This window comes from Ochotona curzoniae, unplaced genomic scaffold, assembly GCF_017591425.1.
Source record: "Ochotona curzoniae isolate NIBS_2020 unplaced genomic scaffold, NIBS_Ocur_1.0 scaffold_4701, whole genome shotgun sequence".
NCBI classification, from domain to species: Eukaryota; Metazoa; Chordata; class Mammalia; order Lagomorpha; family Ochotonidae; genus Ochotona; species Ochotona curzoniae.
This window is the reverse complement of record NW_024467122.1, coordinates 76,957,345-76,976,496: the sequence shown is the minus strand read 5'-3', so window position 1 is coordinate 76,976,496 and position 19,152 is coordinate 76,957,345. Positions and strand designations below refer to the sequence as shown.

Genomic DNA, 19,152 nt, shown 5'->3' with positions numbered 1-19,152 from the left:
GCAGGGCATATATTTAATATCAAATTATAATAGATTTATTTTATTATGACATCAATATTAGCCTTAAGCTCTCTCTGTACACAGTCTGTATCTGCCACCCTTCCGGGGCAGCTCTCTGGCTGGCTGGTATATCCCAGAAGATCTCGGTGCCCCCCCACACCAGGCAGCAGCCAGCGGGAAGCTTCCGACCTTCTGGATGGGGAAAGCAGAAAGACCCTGAGAATCCGTTTGTGGGTTATGGGAGCTGCATGCTGCTGACTTTGCCTTCAGTACTCGTGCTCTCCACTAGGGGTCCCCCGTGGCCGCAGTCCCCTGTGGCCCTCTCCTCCTAAGGACCACGGTGACGGGCCCATCAGGCAATGCCTTGATGATGTTCCAGGCCTCAAAGCGGGTGAGACCCTGCAGGGTGGTACCGGCCACGTGCAAGATTTCATCTCCCGGCTGGACCGTCTCACTCTGTTCTGGTGCCGTCCCTGCAAGGAAGGAGAAAGCAGTGACGCCGGGCTCCACTGCTGCTCACAGAAGGAAAGCAACTGCCATTCCTAGCTCGTAAGAGGGGTGGGGCAGGGAGGCACTCTTGTTTCAGGATTGAAGACTGGTGGTGTGTCTGACACCAGGATCTTCACCTAACTGAGCGGAAGGTACAGCTCGAACACCTTGGGCAGTTCTGATCACAGGCCCTGTGCTGTGTCCTGCCTTGATGGCAAAGACCCCCAGGGCCATGTGACTGCTCACGTGCCCGTATCTATGGGTGAGGACATCAAACATCCTCAGTAGCTCACCCCAGCTGCAAGGGTGCTGAGTGGCAGGGTCTGGGCTTGAACTCAAACTTTCCGACTGCTGAGCTCATTTCTTGGCACCCATCACCTGCACTGGGTGGGTCGATGGACCCGGGTCTTGCCCAAGGTCATGGTGCTAGTAACAGCAGAGGCAGCTAGAATCCGGGTCTTTGCCTTTGAAATTCCAAGCTCATTCCAGAAACTACTTCTAAATTAAAAATAGCTTACTTATAGTTAGGGATGACATGGATGGATGTAGGGAAACTACCACCTCCACCCCAGTCTGCCCTCTGGGCCGCTCTAGCCAAAACAAAGCTTCCTCTAACAAAAATCACCCAGAGGCAGCTGCAAGAGCCTGTGGGGTACAGAGAGCAGAGCTGGGAGACCCTTTGAGACCAGTTTTAAGAGATATCAAATGCACCCTTGTCCCCCTCAGCCTCTTGTATTGCTCACAGACCCTGGTAGGCCAATGTCACCTAAGTCACAGCTGAGGCTTGGCCCCTGACCTCTGAACTCCCCATACAGCGCTCCTCCAACTAAAACCCCTTGCACTGCGGCCTAGGGACTTCCAGCTTGAGAAGAAGCCAGGAGTCGGGGATGGCTTCAAGAAGGGCCAATTCCAGCTGACCCTCATGTCACGGTGGTTGGCATCCCAATGCTGGAGAACAGAATGTCAGCAGTGTGAGTAAAAGCAGGGCCAGGGTTAGGAGTAAGAGGACGAGGTTGAGTTCTGCAGTGGAAGGTCAGAGCCTGTCTTTATTTAAAACTTCAGTATTCTGGTCTCTAAGGATTTTTCAAATTAACTTTGCGATTTTGAAATACCGCCTTGAGGACTGGTATGGCGGCACAGCGCGTTAAGCTGCTGCCTGCCACGCTAGCATCCCGGGGCGAGTGCTACATGCTTTGCTTCCAACCCAGCTCCCTACTAAAGCACTTGTGAAAACAGTGGAAAATGGCCCAAGTCCTTGAGTCCTTGCCACCATGTGGAGTTTCTGGTTCCTGGCTTCAGCCATTGCAGTAGCCATTTTAAGGAATAAACTAATAGGTGAAATTCTCTCTTGGCCTTTCAAATAAAAATATTTTTTAAAAAATGCTGTCTTTGAAATTGCTCTGATCCTGGCTTCTGTACATTTGATGCTCCTTCCATTTTGCTTCTTAGCTCCCTCACTTGAGTCCTGGCCCAGACAAGCTAAACCAAGCCCAGGGCTTGTCCCCTAGGAGGACCCAGCAAAGCAGAGGGGTTAAGGGAGTGTCTGAGTGAAAGAGGAAAGGGTTAAATGGCAGAACTGACCCTCCACAAGCCTACTGGCCTCTCAAGTGGACATGGGGTTGGCAGAGAGCGCTGCCACCTCGAAGTGCCTTCGAGGCCCCTTGGAGACCTGGCCCCATGGCCACAGCTTGAGACGAACACGCAGCATACCTTTGAAGATCCGGTTGACCGTGATAGGCTTGTCTCCGTGCAGCGAGCCCCGGCCTCCCTCCAGGCTGAAGCCCAGCCCTGCGGATGTCTTCTCCAGAGTCACTGTGCAAACTGGGGCCTCGGCTGCTGGGAAACCAAAGGGCTGGTTAGAAACGCACAACTGTGTGCCCCGAGCGGCAGCCACTGTGGTTCTGCAGACGATGATGGAGCAAGCCCAAGGCCACATGGTCTGCCATGCTGGGAGAACTTACCTGCATCTGTGGAGACACTGCTGGCTGCAGAGTCGTTGGAGGAGTTGAGGTCAGGCGTGGCCTCCGGAGCTGGCCTCCTGGTGACAATTACCGCTTGTCTTGGGTCCCGTGCTTGACGGAGGATGGCCAGGGCATCGTTGTGTGTGGTGCCCTTGAGGGACTTGCCATTGATGGAAAGAACCTCATTGCCCTTCTGAATGGTCCCTTCCTGGGAGGCCAGCCCATTGGGAAACACACGATGAACCTACATAGAGCAGGAGTGGTCAGGATACAGCCAGTAGCCCACGCCTTTGCAACAGGATGACCCGAGCCAAGTGTGCAACCCTACAGGAGTCTGAGAAGGGAGCCTAGCGGTGGTCAAGGTCAGTGCTGCAGACACAAGGGCTGCATGCCCTCCTGTCCCGCCACTGTGAGCAGAGATCTCCATGCAGCATCCTGTCCAGCACACCATCCTGGATGAAATCGCCATGGTTCCAGCTGTCACCTCAGTGGGCACCCTTGGCCTTCTGTGCCCTGGATCAGCCATTTCCGAGGCAGTCTTCTTGAAATATGGATTCTGTGACATCCTGGATATTGTGTAAGAGATGGTTTCTAAAATGAGAATTCCGGGGATACTCGGAGAATGTCTAACTGGACCATGCAAATTGCCATGGCAGGTCTCTAAGAACAGGCTGCGCAGTTCAGCCACTCTCAACAAGTGCTTCTAGCATGCATCACTGTTTTATCGGGAGATGCTGGTGTCACTGATTCTGAAGAATGCATTTGGAGAGACCTCGTCCTAGATGGTTCAGACACTGTTAAGGTGGTTCCTCTCCATCCACATGGGAGCTCCAGGCTGGGTTCTGGCTGCTGGCTTCAGCCTGGCCCAGCCCTGGCTGTTACAACCATTTGGAGAGTAAAACAGCAGATGGAAGATCTCTCTCTCTCTCTCTTTCTGCCTTTCAAATAACAAATTAAAATAAACTTTTGCTGCTTTTGCCTCTCTGAGCAAGGTAAGCTGTTAATCAAGAGAACTGAATGACTGAATATGCTCTGGGCCATTTTGCTTCTTTCCAGAAAGGAAACAGAGGAGGCCCTCTGTCCCTCGGAATCGCTTTGTCAGTAAAGCTCTGTGCTGTGGCTGGGATGCTGGGCCGGAAACCCCAAGCCGGCACTACCCATGCCGCCCCCAGCAGGCCTGCGGGCGAGGGCCCAGCGTGATCAAGGTCAGCGTGGCAGCGGCTAGGCATGCACGAGTCTCCTTTAAGGAGTCTGGAAGGAAAGAGGAAGTCCCTATGCACAGGCTTGGCCCACAGGTGTCACTTCCTCCTTGTCCTAGAGCAGCTGAGCAGTGTCTCAGGGGAAGCCGGTCCCACAGAGTGATGGAGACATCACCACCCAACACAAAGGGAGCTATCCCAGAGCGCTGGCCCCATGATCTGTGAGCAGGGACAGTTACTCCCTCCTTGCTACAGCCTGGCTGTGTGCTCTCAACCTACCATCAGGGCCAGCATGGCAGCTCTCTGGCTGAACAGTCTTACCCATCATGCATGAACAAAGCCAGAACAACCAGCCTCCCTAAGGTCCTTTTCTACCCAGGTGTGCTGTGTCACGTAGGATCTTCAATCCTGTTGGCACAGCCTTCCCTCAAAACACCCCAGTGATTACAAGTCATCCTTGTTTAAACCTCAATCACTGGCATGCCGCCAGTTGCCAAGCAAGAAACAGGGTTGGGAATAAAGTCTGGTTTGAAAATTTTAGAATACTACCCCTGGTACTTTCAAAAATATAAGTTCTCCAACTCTGAAAAACTCAGGTTTACGTGTTCTGGTGCAAAGCTGGAATGCCCTGTGGAGGTACGGTCAAGCTGTTTGGGATGTTCAATGATGGTCTTTGTTCAACTGAGGGTCGACTGTGTGTCACATAAGTAACCTGACAGTGCCACCCAGCCAGGGCGGATGGTCAGGGTTGCCCCTGGAGATGTGTCCCAACAGCCTGCCAAGGGGGTAGCGGTGCCATGTGTCTGTGTGTGCCCTCTCGTTAGCCCCGTCTGAAGCTGTCAGCTCTGCCTCCTGCATGCCACGTCACCCTGGCACTTACCGTAATCACCTTGTTTTCCAGATCGGCCCCTCCTGCCAAGCTGAAGCCCAGGCCGGCCCCCTCCTCCTTGTGCAGGATGGTGACATGGATGCTGTCCAGTTGCTGCAGGAGAGAAGGTCCCTGATGAAAAGGCAGCCTTGCAATGGCTCGAGGCAGCTAGACACACATAGGGGCTTTTTCAGACGGCCTCAGTAACTTCCAGCTCTCTCGCTCCCTCCCAGCTGGTTTCAGCTTCTGCCTCTGTCAGCGGGGCGGGGACTGCACCTCCAAGAGTGACTTGGGAGGCTTGGGGGGAAGACAGATATGCAAAACAGGAAGCACAGCTCCTTTACCTGGCTTGCCTGCCCACGCCTACATGCACTCAGCTGGGCGAATGTGCAGTCTGCTGGAAATCCCAGGGCACTGGGTGACAAGGCTCAGACCTGAACACAGTCAAGTTGGAGGGCTTTGGGTCACAGAGCCCAAGGAGTCACTGCTGCTTAGTAGATGTTTGTGGCCCCTCCTTCCTCTCTGGCTCCCCATGGGACACATGGCAGGCAAGGGAGATGTGCTCATGTGTACATGCACACACAGACACACAGACACACAATTATATACAGTCATACACACAGGCACACACACTGTCACACATACAGTCACATAGAGACACATTCAGTTACACACAGAGGCACGTAGGCACGCACAGTTATACACACCGTCACACAGGCACACACAGAGGCACACATGGGCTCACACTCAGCATACAGTCACATATGCAGGCACACACAACCCTCCCGAGCCTGGGCAGAGGCTGGCATGGAGTCAGGATGGCCTCCTTGCATTGGGCCAAGTCAGAGAGTCCCATGCAGAACTAGATCTGGGGTCTCTACAGGTGCCAGGCGGCCCACTACTGTTAGCAGAAGCAACCCGTCTGAGTGACAGGAACCACAGAGAGCCCAAGAGGGGTCAGCTGATACACGTGAGTGCAAACCCAGAGCTACCAGTGCAAACCTCTTTAAAAAGAAGAAAGAGAAAAGCATATCAGACATGCAGATTTTGATTCAGGCCATGTAGGATCTGGAATTCAGCCAATTCAAAAAATCATCAAGCAGAACAATAGACTGCACCTGCAGGGGCAAGCTTGAACTTTGGCACCAAGGAGGAAGGAAACAAGCAAGAGCCCAGGTGCTCTGGCACCCACTAGAGCACCTGACTGGCAGATGGCTCTGTGATACTTCAACTTGGAGTCCCTAGGATCCAAACAGGAAGAAGGATCAGGCATGCCTGACTGGCCTAGACCTCCCAGCTGTCAGCCACAGGGGCCCAGTGGGCCCTTGTCAGGATGGGCATGAACCCAGTCCCGACCCTGCTCTTAGTTGGATGACTCTTTCCCAATTTACTCACTTCTGCCTTGGCTATGGGGCCTGGAGGATCATGGCTCAACTAGAGGCGGTGAGAGCCACAGAGGAGGGGCCACAGCCAGGGCCTCTTTGTTCCATAAGGCTGCCCACAGACTTGACCTCAGAGTTGCAGCAAAGATGCTTCCTTGCATAGATCAGGAAGGTCTCCTTGTCCTCCTGCCCCAGTCCGAATGGTCCCAGGGCAAGAATCCCATGTGTACCCTGAGCATCCCTGGATGGTGCAAGGCCCAGGAGTCTACACGCCTCTGAAACCAGCCCAGCTCTGCCAGGCCACTGTGTCTCGGCACACCTCTGGGCCCTGCTTAGAATGCATATAGGAAGTGGGACTTTCAGAATGACATGGCCAAGCCTGGGGTGAGAGGCCTTTCTGTGGGCAGCGGAAGTAAGGAAAGTTCTGGGGCCAGAGCTGTCACACCCCACACGGTGGTCTAGAGACCACACACCCCTGTGCTGCCACTCCCTGCAGCTCTGACCTTGAACATGGAGGCCTGGGCCCTACAATCTTGAAACTCATGATGTCTAAAATCATCCAAAAGGTGTAAAAGTTGGTACACTGAAAGTTCTTCATACAGGCTGCCTCCAAGTAGAAGGTCCTTCAGGGGTCAGGGACTTACCGTGACCTTTGCCATCGGTAGGGTGGAGCTGGGATCTAGTGCTGTCAGTCCCAAAAGAGCAGAGAGTTGGAGGAGCTGCTTGCTCTCTGGCCCAGCTGAGTGACCGACCACGGAGCCCACCCAATGCCCTTGGCATTGTCATTGCGTGCAAAGAAAACCCACCTTGAGGGTGGCTTCGTCCAGAACTCTCACTTCCTCAATGAGCTTTTTCAGTTCTTCGGAGCTCAGCAGGGAGATAACTGACTGGCCGGGCTGAGAGCAGGGGGGCCCGTCCTCAGCTTCAGGGGTCTCCGCGAGGCCCTCTGTGTATTCTCGCAGCTCTGCAAGACTTCATGGGGAGAAGCCACAGATGGAGTGAAGGACATGTTAATAAGAGGCATGCTGATTGCATTGATGACTCCACAGCAGGCAAAGAAGGCAGCCAGCACTCCAGGCAGCCAGTCTGTGAGTGGAGACCATCACCCCTCCACTACAGCCAGGAGGAGGCCAAGTGGCTTATCCAAAGTTAACACAGCTGCCAGTGTACCAAAATGACCCCAGACCCAGAATCACAGCTTACCGCTGTTTCTGGTTCCAATGCTCATGTTTGCTGCCCAGTGAACTAATGTACTCAGTTACTGGATTCGTTTTAAAGAGAAACAAAGTGCTCCTATATGTTGCTTCACACCCCAAAGGCTGTACAGCAGCCGGAGTTGGCTCAGGCCAAAGCCAGGAGCCCAGAACTCAACCTTCCCAACCCTCTCCAACCGCCAGCACCAATAGATTAAATGTACTGGGCATTTGGCCTAAATGTCGAAATGCCCTTTGGGACACTGGAGTGTCTGGGCTGGGGAGTCCCAGCTCCATGCCTGATTCCTGTTTCTTATTAATTGTGCACTCTAACAGGTGATGGCCGAAGTCCATGGGACACTGCCGCCCATGTGGGAGACCTGCACTGAGTTCTAAGCTCCTGGTCCACCCAATTCCAGTTATTGCAGCTCCAAGAAAATGAACCAAAATGAACTGGTAGATGGAAGATCTCTCTCTGCCTGCCTCATCTCCATCCCTCTGCCTGTCGAAAAAATTAAAATCTCAGTAAATAAAGCAAGTAAATACAGGGCCACTCTGACAAAAGAGGGAAGAATGTGGAGCAGTCGACCTCCTGCGTGAAACAAGGGTGAGTGTGGAAGGAACCGGTGCACAGTTGGAAGGTTAGCTCCTGGGCTGGGCCCCCACACGCCCTAAAACTCTCTGGGCAGGGCTTGACCCTTCTTTTAGGGCCAGCAAGATTCCTAAAGAGTGTTCCCCTGACCTCCTCTGTTCTTCCCAAGTCACAGGGTCCACAAATGCCCACAGCGACTGGGCTGGGCTTTAAGCTGGAAACCAAACCCGATACAGGAGGTGGCAGGGACCTGCCAATTTCTCCCCTGTGGGGAGCACTGAAGCAGGGAGTGGAGGCAGGAACCAGCCTACACTGGGCATGGGCCTGTGGCACTTCAGTTAGCATCCTAAACACAGGGCCAAAGGCCTGTCTCCTTAATAGGAATTTTAAAAAGGTGCAATATGTGTTATCTCTCTCTCTCTTTCTTTCTCTCTCTCTCTCTTTTTCTCTCTCTCTCTCTCTCCACCCTTGAGTAAGTGGGCACAACCCTGTAACCAGCACATCTGAGCAGTTTCTTAAATGATACCCAGGATCAGAATGGAAGAAAGAGGAGTGAGATACAGAGAAATACAGTGTCAGCACTCACTTGAGGGAGAACCCTGTGTCCGAGGCAGGGGCTTCTGCAGGGCTGTCGGGGGCAGCAGGGTCCTCATGGGAGCATGGCCTGGGCGAGGCCCCTTCCCTAGGGCTGCCAGGAGCTTGGCCCCAAGACACAGCCGAAGGGAGGCACAGCAAGGACTTCATGACCGCCGATGACAATTGGCTGCTGATGGAGTAGAGTTTGCTGTTCTTTTCGTCCAGTGGCTTCGTCTCACAGGACTGGGTCCTGGTGAGGGGAAAACTCCGAGCCCGTTGGCCCGGCACCTTCAGAACAGGTCCTGGAGATGCCTCGGGTCGGGATGGGAGCAGTCTCTGCAATGGGTCCGGGTCTGAAGGCAGAGTTCGTGGACCAGGATGCTGTGCTGGGGGAGGAGACTCAGACACCCCGGGGTCGCTGGCCTCTGAGGCAGCAGGGGAGCCCCGAGACTGCTGATGTGGCTCTTGCTTCTGGAGCTCAGCGGATGGCAGAACCCCTCGCCCCAAGAGGCCAGAAAACCGGCCTCCCTCTGGCCTGCCAGGAGACTTCCCCAGCTCCCCAGGGCAGGGCTGCAAGCTCACTCTTTGAACTCTCCTGTCAGGCAGTTGAGAGGAACCGAAGTTTTCAAAAGAGCTGATTCTCTGTTTGATGGAGGAGGAGGAAGAGGGTCCCCGTGCATTCAGCCCAGGAGGCTCCCTGGAGGCAACTGTTGGCAATTCAGATGTGGCATCCGGCACCCTTCTGGACTCTGGAGCACGGCTCCTCAATCCTTTCAAACTTTGGCGGAACCAAGCTGGCTTGGGGGCCACTGGAGGCCCCTTCTTCACACCACTACTGACTTCTGCTGTCTGGCAAACTTTGGGAACACCATGAACAGGATCCAGCTTTGGGGTACAGGTTCCCTCAAGGTGGCCCTGCCGCCCGTCCTCCTCACGCAGGCTAGCGTTGGGCTGCAGTGGCAGGTGGCCATGGTTGTCACTCATGATGGGGCTAAAAAGGCTTTTGATGCAGTCAGAAATTCTCACCCAGGGGTCTTCGGCGGTGGTCTCGAGGCTGCAGTCCATCCGCGCCTGCCGCTTCAGCAGGGGGTGCCTCAGCGGGGACGTTTGGGATACTGAAGAACAGAAAGAAGGGCCCAAGCTCGGCATTGCCTCTGACCAGCATCTTCCTCCCTCAAGTTCAATGTCAAAGCTAAACAGCAAGGAGGACTAGAGGAAGGGTGAGTGAGAGACAGGTGGACACCAGGTGCCACAACCTGACCCAGATACTCAGGAGTGGGAGTTCACCTCATAGCACCCATGGTCTCAGATGGATACAGTCTCGGCCACTTTGTCATTCCAGATGCCAGAATACAGGAACAGAAAAAGACTCTGGCGGAGCCATGGCGTGACACCCAACTACCAACTTATACCAAGTCTTTTCCACTGCAGTAAGCAGTGCCCCCACCCCAGGAGGCTTATCAAAACAAAGGTGAAAGCCAAAGCCATGCTAGGCTGGGACCACCCACATCATCCCAAGCAGCACCAACATGGAGGGGGCAGGAAGAGGGCAACCCTGCTTGAATTAGCCCCATCTGTTTTCTCTCTCCCAGTGGGTCAGCATCTCACACTTCCCTGCACCTACCAGCCAAGGGAAATGAGATGCCCTTGCAGCTTTCCCTATATGTATACCACTAATCAGCAAGCATGGCAAAGGTGTGTCCACCCGCCTGCAAAGCTGATGAGCTCCAGGCAGGAAGAAGTACCCTGGCAATGATTCTCAGCCTTGGTTATACCTTCTGGAAGAATCTGGAAGGCCTTGAAAATATCGATACCTGGCCCCAGTTTCTGGCTGGAATGCAGCCTGGGCCTTGAGAATGCCAGCATCCCTACAGTTGATGCCACGGGCAGCCTGCTCTGCATCTGCCAGACATGCACAGTGAGTTCAGCCCTTTGACACAGGGAGCAGCATATGCTGTTTCCTAGAAGCCAGATGGAACCTGGGATACTCTACCCTACTTCTTTTTCCATGGACAGAGGGAGGCCAGGCCTTGTGCTCTGAGGGAATGCTTGATACTTGGGGAGAATGCAGACTTTTGGACCCCGTCTCAATCGCAGCTTCTAAGGGACCCCATCTGGACACAGCATCAAACCTTGAAGTCAAAATGTGGTTAAGCTACTATCTGCAACACTGCATTTCACATCAGAGCACCAACCGAAGTCTCAGTTGCTCTGCTTCTGACCCAGCTCCCTGCTAAAGCACGTAAGAAGGTGAGAAAAGATGCCCCAGGTGCTTGGGCCACTGCTATCCATGAAGCAGACCTGGGTGGCGTTCCAGGGCTCCTGACTTCAGCCTGGCCCAGCCCCAGTCGCTGAAATGTGAAATCACCTAGGAAGTAAACCAGGGGATGGAAGTTCTCTCTCTCTCTCCATGTCAATATAAGTAAATAAAAGGAGAGGAAGAGAGAGAGGGAGAACCTCTGACCCATCCAGGGGCATGGGTGGGCACCACTGCACTGACACAGAGGCTATGACACATGAGTCCTGCCCTCTCAGCTGGTTTAATATTCACGAAGCCCTTGACTGCCAGGAGCTGCGGTGGTGGGAACAGAGAAGCAGCGACTCTACAGCAAAACCTTGCATGCTGAGCCTGGGAGAGCTTACAAACGAAGCAGCAAGGCCTTCCCCAGGCCAGTTCCTCAATTAGAATGACTAAGGGACAGGCACGGCAGTGGTGGGTTAGCCTCCATCTGCAGAGCACCAGAACTTTCCACTCCTGGCATCTCTACAGCTCCGGAAACTTTTCACATGCTCTCTCCTGCAGCACTTCTCAGGTAAGTACAGGAGCATACTTGAGCAATTTTGTGGACAAAAAAGTTAAAGCCTAATATCCTTTTGGTGTTTAAAAACAATGAAATTCATGCTTGATTTTTTCACAATATGCATTTCCATGAAGACCCCCTCATATGTGCAAATTTCAAAAAAGACTGCGTGTCAAAAGGTACCTAGCATTTGATTTAATTTTCCTCCAGCTCTTTTCAGTATCTTGGTATGATTCATCAACTATATATATATGTGTGTGTATGTGCATGTATATAACCACAGTTGTGAGTTCCTGATAGTAGCAAGGGCTTGTTTGTTTGACTCCTTTCTGCCTTTCTGTCCACATGTCCCCTCAGAGCCAGCATTCAAAGTGCACCTGCTGCTAGGGCTGGATGTTGGAGTTAGATAACAGTTTGTACACTCTGTTGCTCAGCAAGGCAGAGAAGCTGCCCAGAAGCCCAATCCATGTAGGGCTTGTCCAGGATTCCTTATCTGAATCTTACACACATTCTAGAAAACCATTCAATATGCTAATCACCTTTTAACATGGCCAGGGGTGCCACCGGGACATCAGCCCTGCTGTCCACCCCAGGGAGATGGTCCTCACCCCCTGGGAGGCACGGATGGCTCTGGGAAGCTGCGTTCTCACACCCGGGAGAACTGAAGGCTGACATGTTGGTACCCTAGAGCCAGCCACCCAGGAGGGCCCACGGGTGTGTCTTGGGATGGCTTCCCGAGAGCTACTTTCTCCCACTGACTGTCTTACGTTCCCCCACTCCATCTTGTGGCCAACCAGCAGCCTATCCACCCTGGACAGACCCCTCTCCTGCCCAACCACACCAGCTCCCTGGCTTGTACTTTGCCCCTTAGCCTCTGACCAGCCATCAAGTCAATGTGTAACCCTCTGACTCTCAAGCCAAACTCAGGTACATCCCCACCCCCTCAACTCTGTCACCAGGAGGCTCTTCCTCCTGCAAGATCTCCATGCAAAGCTCACCTGGACTGGCTCCTCTCCTGCTCCCTGGCTCAGCTTCTGCAGAAGACGAAGCCTGATTTTCAGCTCCGGGTCCTGGGCAGCCAACAGCCACCGCGTGGAGTGTTCTCCCTGCTGTGTCTTCCTGTGTTGTAGGCGGCGGAGGCGACAGTCGCGGCAGCAACTCTCTGGCTTCCTGTGGTGTAAACAGGAAGCAAGAGCATGTCAAAACGGTAGCCTCCAGCTGTGAGAAGGACGGGGCCCTTGGGTACCAGAGAGCCCACACAGAGCTGCCTGACAGGAGAGAGTTAATCTATTGTCTTGGACAAAGGGATCTGTCTCCATTGCAGAGTCAGCACCTCCTGCAACCCCAGAGTGTGCAGTATAGTCCAGACAATGGGCACATGCCCTGCACACATGGGGGGACCCTGGATCCTTGGGACAAGGGACAGGAGACCTGGGATGTGGATCTGGAGGCTTCTGCTTCATTTACAACTGCATCCTGCCATGATCTCAGCATCAGAAGGATACCCCATGGTGTACAGATAAATGGAACAGAGAAACAGCCATCTGGTAACCTCTAAGTCAGGTTATAACACACTTGGGAAAATGCTTGTCCGTCACATATTTCATTGTTATTTCATCATCACAGATTCAATGGATATGCCACAGAGGATGGCACAGATTTAGAAGCTTCTCAGCACTCAGGGTGACCTGTGCCATTGCCCCCCCCACCTCCTCAGCACCTAGGGTGACATCATCGGTCTACTGAGCATTGGTCTACCATGGAGCTGTTCCCTTCACCCCATGAGCCTGGTTGCTGTCTCAGAGTCCTCCCCAAAGCCACCTGCTACACATTTTTTTTTTTTTAAGATTTACTTTACTTATTGGAAAGAGAGTCATAGAGAAGGAAACAGAGAGAGAGAAAAAGAGATCTTTCCATCTGCTGCTTCACTCCCCACGTGGCTACAGTGGCTGAGGCTACACCAAATCCAGGACCGGAGCTCGCCAGCAGGCAGGACGACCAAGCACTCATGCCACTCAGCTAACCAGTGGCGAGGCTCACCAGACCAATCCAAGAACAGGCTCCAGGCAGGCAGGACAGGACCCAAGCACTCGTGCTATCTTCTCCTGCCTTCCCAGGTGCATTGGCAGGGAGCTAGAGTGGGAGCAGAGCAGACAGGACTTGAAGCAGCTCTCCAGTGGGGGTGACTGACATCACAGGCAGTACTTAGCCTGCTGTGCCATAAGGCCTGCCCCACTAAGTCCTAAACAGAGTTAGAATTATCCCCTAAATATGAGAGAGATGCTCTCATGGCCCAGAGGAGACACGAAACCCCAGTTCCACCCTGCAGGTGGAGAAAGCTAAACTAATGAGATGCTGTTTGTCAACAGGATTGGACCTGGATGACAGAGTAAGAATGTTTAAGACAGAGAAGCAATACAAGGCTTGTTCCAAGAGAGAAGGACTCATCATGAGTGACACACACCCAGCAAGATGGCAAGCATGTCAGCCCCATGATGCCTCCTGGATTTGTTCTTCTGCAAGGGAAATGTTTGGCTGTGCTGCAATGGTCTCCATCCACATGCTGCTCCTCCCAGAGTCAAGCGGCAATGGACTAAGGCACAAAGCTACAGGCTACCCTCCAGGAAGGAAGGAAAGACAGGAGGAAAATGCATCCTTTGGGTCTATAAAAAGAACTGGTGAACATCCACTTTCTAAGATCCACAATGGGGATGCACATTCTCTGTGAAGGAAAGTTTTAGAGGGGATAGAAGTGTGTTCACGGGGCATGGCCTCAGGCCAGGTTCCCCACTGCAAAGCTGAGGTGGAAGGAGTGTTGGGGTAATGCAGAGAGATAAGAACAGAGGAATCACTGGGCTCCTTGCACGCATCCTTCAAGAAGGCACCACTCGATGGTGCATCTGACGCTTCAGGACTGTCACAGCACAAGGAAAATGACAGGTGGCTGGGGTTAGATCTCCCCGGCTGAGAGAGCTCTGACCATGCACGCCAATTTCTGGCACCTTTACAGGTGGACACATCTGGTGCCACAGGTAGCTGTGTAAGTAGCCATGCATCTTGAAACACACACACACACTTTCCTCACACACCTGATGCTGCATCCTTTCCATGGGAGGCTTTTTCAATTAGTCCTGAAAATAAATTTGGCTTTGCACAAATGGACCCGAATCATGCTTCTTGTCTGGTAACTTGGTGGATAAGCCAAAAAGGTGAAGAAAGAGGGGAAGGGAAAACTGAGAAGTGGACTTAGAAGGGAGGGGATAAAGTAGTGAGTTTTGTTTAAGAATGCAAGAAAAGGAGAGGGTCCTGTGTTTTGCAACAAGAATGGACCTGAAAGGTGTTACACTGAGGGAGAATAACTGAGCACAGAAAGGCAAATATTAAATCATCTCATTACATGTGGAATTAAAAGAAAGAAAAAGAAGAATAGGAAAGGAAGAAAGGAAGCAATTAAGGAAGGAAAGAAGGAAGGAAGGCTCTTGTAGATGTTGCAATTAGAACAGTGATGGTCAGAGGCCAGGAAGGGGTAGGAAGAAGAGCGAGGGAGAGCTCTGTCGGAGGGTTTGCATTGCAGTTTAGTAGGAGGAGAAAGTTGTGGTGTTCTGGTGCCCGGTAGACTTTCTGCAGCTAACAACCATTTATCGTGCAACATGAGCAGCAAGAAGAGAGGATTTCCAAGGTTCTCGGGACACAGAAAGGATGGAAGTCTGAGGTGCTGGCTCTCCTAGCTCCTCCCACTTCATTATGGCGCCATGAGTCTATGTGAATCTCACACAATGTAGCCACAGATGGAAACAACACATTGGAACCCACCAAGCTGCACTCACAGGGTTACAGTGACCCAGCAAAGTCAAACGAAGAGAACGGAGGTCATCTTAAATGTGGAGGCTAAGGCCGCTGAGTTACAGGAGGTAGGAAAGATCTGGGGCCAGTTGTTGGCCTAAGAACCCTGGAGAGGGAAGACCGCAGGGAGAAGAGTGGGGTGGGAGAGAGCTTGTTCCTCAGGGATCATGGAGGAACACACACCCCCAGAACCGATCACAACTGCTTCCTGTCATCTGTTGTGCTGTAATTCCTTTGCTGTGACACTTGCCTCTGTACATTGTGTTTTGTGGGGCAAGGGTAATAGGATGAGAGCCTGCTGCCATGGGGGTAGGACAGCACTGCCGGTGGGAGGAGGAGGTGGTGGATTCTGATGGGCAGGACAGGGAGCCAATGACAAGGGAAGCTGCTCTGTGGAAGCTGCTGACCCAGCCATCCATGCCGAAGCCCCGCCTCCTCCTGCTCAGGCAGCTGCCTGCCCTGGCCTTGCTCGCAGAATCTGCTTGCCCTTATATGGTCCTGCACAGGCAAGGGGGCACATGGGCGTTTCCAGAGTGCACCTGCTCTGCACACTTCCTTCTCCACAGAAGACAGCACACATGCTTCCAGCTTGCCTGCTATAGGTCTGTTCTCTCCACTTAAGAGGTCGAGTCCAGAGGAAAATACATCTGCTTCCAGGAGGAGGTGGGGGCGCAGACCCCACTGAGCAACCCTGCGTGCTGCCGCTAGACAGCCACTTCCTTCACTCTCTACTTCCTCTTATGAACTAGCTGGCTTCCTGCTTCCCTTCCTGCCCTCTCACCTCCTCCTCAGGACTCACTTAGCCTCCTGCATTATGTCAGCCATCCTAAGCAAAGGGTTCAAGACATTTGCAGAGCCCATCCTACATGGCCAGCAACGGCAGCCGCCCAGGAGGATGGGAGAGACGGTGAGCATGGGGGCTCACAGGCACCCTCGGCAAACCCTGTGACCTTGAGCAAGCTTCCTGCTTTGTCTACCTCGGGCCCAGCCCACACACCTTTTGTTAGGACCACAAGAAGATTTCAATACACAGAGAGAAATGGATCAAGTCAGAGCCATCTGCTGAAAAGCAGCAGGTGCAGGAGATGTCACTATGCTGAACACAACCGTGCCTGAGCCATCACCAGCCCTTTGTGGGGGTCGCCAGACAGAACCTCAATCCCCACCTTGGAAACCTCCGACATGGAAGCTTCGGACTTCCCCAAAGGGGCTGGGAAGAAACACCAACCGGTTTTACCCAGTCACATCCAGCAGAGGGTGACAAACGTGATTACCCTCGGGTAACAAATGTCCCCCTCCTCCCTCCCCCCACACTAGCTGACCCCAAATGGTCCCTGGGCAGAGACGTCTGGCCCTCCCTCCCTCCGGCCATGGAGTAGGTTTCCAGGAATGCAGTCGCTTCCCCACGGTGTAAGGTATGCAGAGGAGCCTCATGGGGAACTGTGTGTTCCCAATTGTTACAGGGGAACCCAGAAACCAGCGAGAGGCATGGAAGTCCAGTCTGGGATCTGCCATGCTTCAGTCCTGTCGTACCACTGCCAGGTTTACCCTGAGTCCTAAGTTTTAGCTGTTCTCAGCTACAGCAGCAGGGACCCAGGCTCTGCTTCCCCGAGATGCAACTTCACGGCTAAGCAGCCGTGACCATGTGTGACCCAGACACGTCATCTTACCTGGCAGCAGGTGGACAAGGTGTGCCCAGAAGGACTTGAAGAGTTCTCCGTCTCTGCTAGACCCTTTTGGGGGTCACTATCACTTTTGAAGTATTTTCTGGGTGGGGGTTTGGGCTTGCAGGACGTGGGCTTTCTCACAAAAATCTCAAAGGATTTCTTCAGCCGCACTGGTGGGTGGGTGTCCTGGCTCTCCGGCTGCTGGGGTGGGCTGTCCTGGAGTGGTCTGGATGAGAGAGTTGAGGGAGGCACCTCGGGCTGCTGGCCCAGGTGCAGGCTGGGGCTGTGCCTGCTGACTTTCTGATTAGAGGGTCTATTCTCTGTGCCTCCACCTCCGTCAGCACTGCTGGGGCTGCCCCCCGGGGACCCGGACATGTAGCTGCTGTCGCTGCTGGAGCGGATCATGACCTTCTGGGCCCTGCGATGTGGGGGTGCTGAGTTCTTCTCTCGCTCCTTTTCCAGGGTGGGCCGCCCGTGCCAGCTGCTCTCCAGCCTCTTCACACCTACACGGGAAAGCAGAGAGATGTGCATGGCTAAGCCCTGGGAGGCGGTGGGAGCTCCCCTCCCTCCTCCACCTTACCACCGTCCTGACCTTCCTCAAGGCATCTGTAGGTCCCCACACTGCACCCCACTATCAGAGGCCTCTTGAAGTTTGAAGGTCAACAGGCTTGGGTTTGAACCCTGAGGAGCTGGCCAACTTTGGCTGGGAAAATTTGCAACTTTTCATTGCTTGTTTATTTAGCTGAAAGGTACAGCCCAGAGAGTGAAAGAGATCTTCCATCTACTAATTTATTTTCCCCAAATGGCTGCAACATCTGGAACTGGGCCAGGATGACTCCAGGAGCCCAGAAATTCCATCCAGGTCTCCCATGTGGGTGTCAGGAACCCACGCACTTGGGCCACAACCATCTATCGCTCCCTTAAACACATCAGCAGGGAGCTGAAACCTGAAGCAGCACTCTGCTATGGCGTGATGGCATTCCAAATGATGACGCAACCCCCTGCACCACAACACTGAACACAGCCTTTCTGAACTGTGGGTGGTGCACTAGGAGATGGTAGCCATCAGGGAAGGGCCAAGTTTCCAGCGATGGGGAGACAGCTGGCAGATGTCCTGAGCCATCAGCTTCTCCAGAGGCAGCCTCAGCTACAGAGAGTCACGTCATCCAGTGAGTAAGGGAGAGGGGCTACATGGGAAATCAAACAGTTCACAGGAATTGGAATTAAGAGATAAATTATCCTGGTGCAAAAATTTTGAAATTGGATTGCTTTAGAAAGTTCACCAAAAAATGTATATTGTGAAAATACCAAGGCATGGATTTTTTTTTAAATGCACCCAATAAACTTATGTTTAAATTCCATGTGCTCACAGATTATTTGGAGTGTCCCAAAGCCTCGGTCAGTTCTGCCAACAGGGATCAGCTCTGAAGGTGCCTGCTAGATGCAGGCCCTCAGCAGCTGGCCAAGGTGGCCTGGTGACCATCTCATCTCCCACTCCTCCCTCAGCCCAGCCCTGCCACAGGTGGAAACATCTCTCCTGCGAAGCCCCATGTCAGTGAACTGTGCCTAGAAAACCCAGTCCTCCACACTCCATTTCCCTGGCCATGAAATGAAGCTACAAATTCCAGCAGGCTTGAGGGTTGACGGCTAGGAGAGAGAGCAACTGAGCAGGCACATTGAGGCTCATCCATACTAGTTTAGGTTTTCTTTCCAGCTGATGATCAAGCCAGCCCACAAATCTGACTTTTCCCCTCTGCATTCTAGCCCTCCTTCCTTGTCAGGAGCCGTGTACCATAGCCACACTGAAGCCATGTCAGGAGCCGTGTTCTGTAGCCACACTGAAGCCATTTTGAATATAGAACTATGGGCCAGTGGAAAACTCCCAGCTGGCTAGATGTTTGGGAAAGAAGTTATGAAACTAATCACACGCTTAGCTTCAATTGTTTCTAGCAACTGTTTCAGAATGTGATTTATACTATACCTGCTGACATCTTGTTACTGGTTACCTATGCTATTGTTGATATGTTGGTTACTATGGTTGATATGGTAGCTGCTCAAGAACAATCGGTCTTGAGACCATGGCTTGCATCCCAGTTTCTCCTTTCCTCCCTGAGCCTTAGTTACTGAAGAATATAAAAACCCTCAATTAAAATCAATAAACTGACAGCTTGATCAGACATCCTGTCTTGCTGTCCATTCTTCGTGTCTCTTGTCCCTTATTCTCTCCTAGGTTGGTCTCAACCCCCGTTGACTGTCCTGCTGGACGGGACACTTCCTGGTGCCAGGCTCCTACTCCTGCCGTTTCCTGCTTTAGGGCTGTCCTCTTTCTAGTGGTAAACCATCATAGTTCTATAATTACAGGTCAGTAGTTCAGGCCTGTTCTGCTGCTCAAATTCCAGCTTGTTCTGCAGGGCTTGGAGAACCACGAGAACCTCATGTAAGAACACTGTAGGGTACAGGAAACACTCAAGGCTAGCTAACTTCATAATCCAAATCCTCTTTAAAGAAAAACACTGTTCCTTGTGTTGTTCTGTTCTGCTTGTAGAATAAGTGTATCCTCCTTAGAGAAAACTCAGACACA

General features: G+C 52.7%; 1 protein-coding gene across 2 annotated transcripts in view; it reads right to left on the bottom strand.

The window, feature by feature from the left end:
* Positions 1-12: 12 nt before the first annotated feature.
* The window catches only part of IL16 (interleukin 16), a 77,585-nt gene continuing 58,445 nt past the window's right edge, over positions 13-19,152 (bottom strand). Inside the window, exons 11-18 of one of the 2 annotated variants that reach the window (XM_040969990.1) lie at positions 16,575-17,074; positions 12,060-12,231; positions 8,271-9,375; positions 6,706-6,871; positions 4,530-4,631; positions 2,451-2,694; positions 2,200-2,322; positions 13-473 (exon numbers count right to left, since the gene is read on the bottom strand). In XM_040969990.1, coding sequence (XP_040825924.1) covers positions 286-473; positions 2,200-2,322; positions 2,451-2,694; positions 4,530-4,631; positions 6,706-6,871; positions 8,271-9,375; positions 12,060-12,231; positions 16,575-17,074 — 2,600 coding nt within the window. In that variant the 3' untranslated portion in view covers positions 13-285. Of the gene's footprint in view, positions 474-2,199; positions 2,326-2,450; positions 2,695-4,529; positions 4,632-6,705; positions 6,872-8,270; positions 9,376-12,059; positions 12,232-16,574; positions 17,075-19,152 lie in introns of both variants that reach the window. The other variant, XM_040969989.1, reaches the window with a different exon arrangement.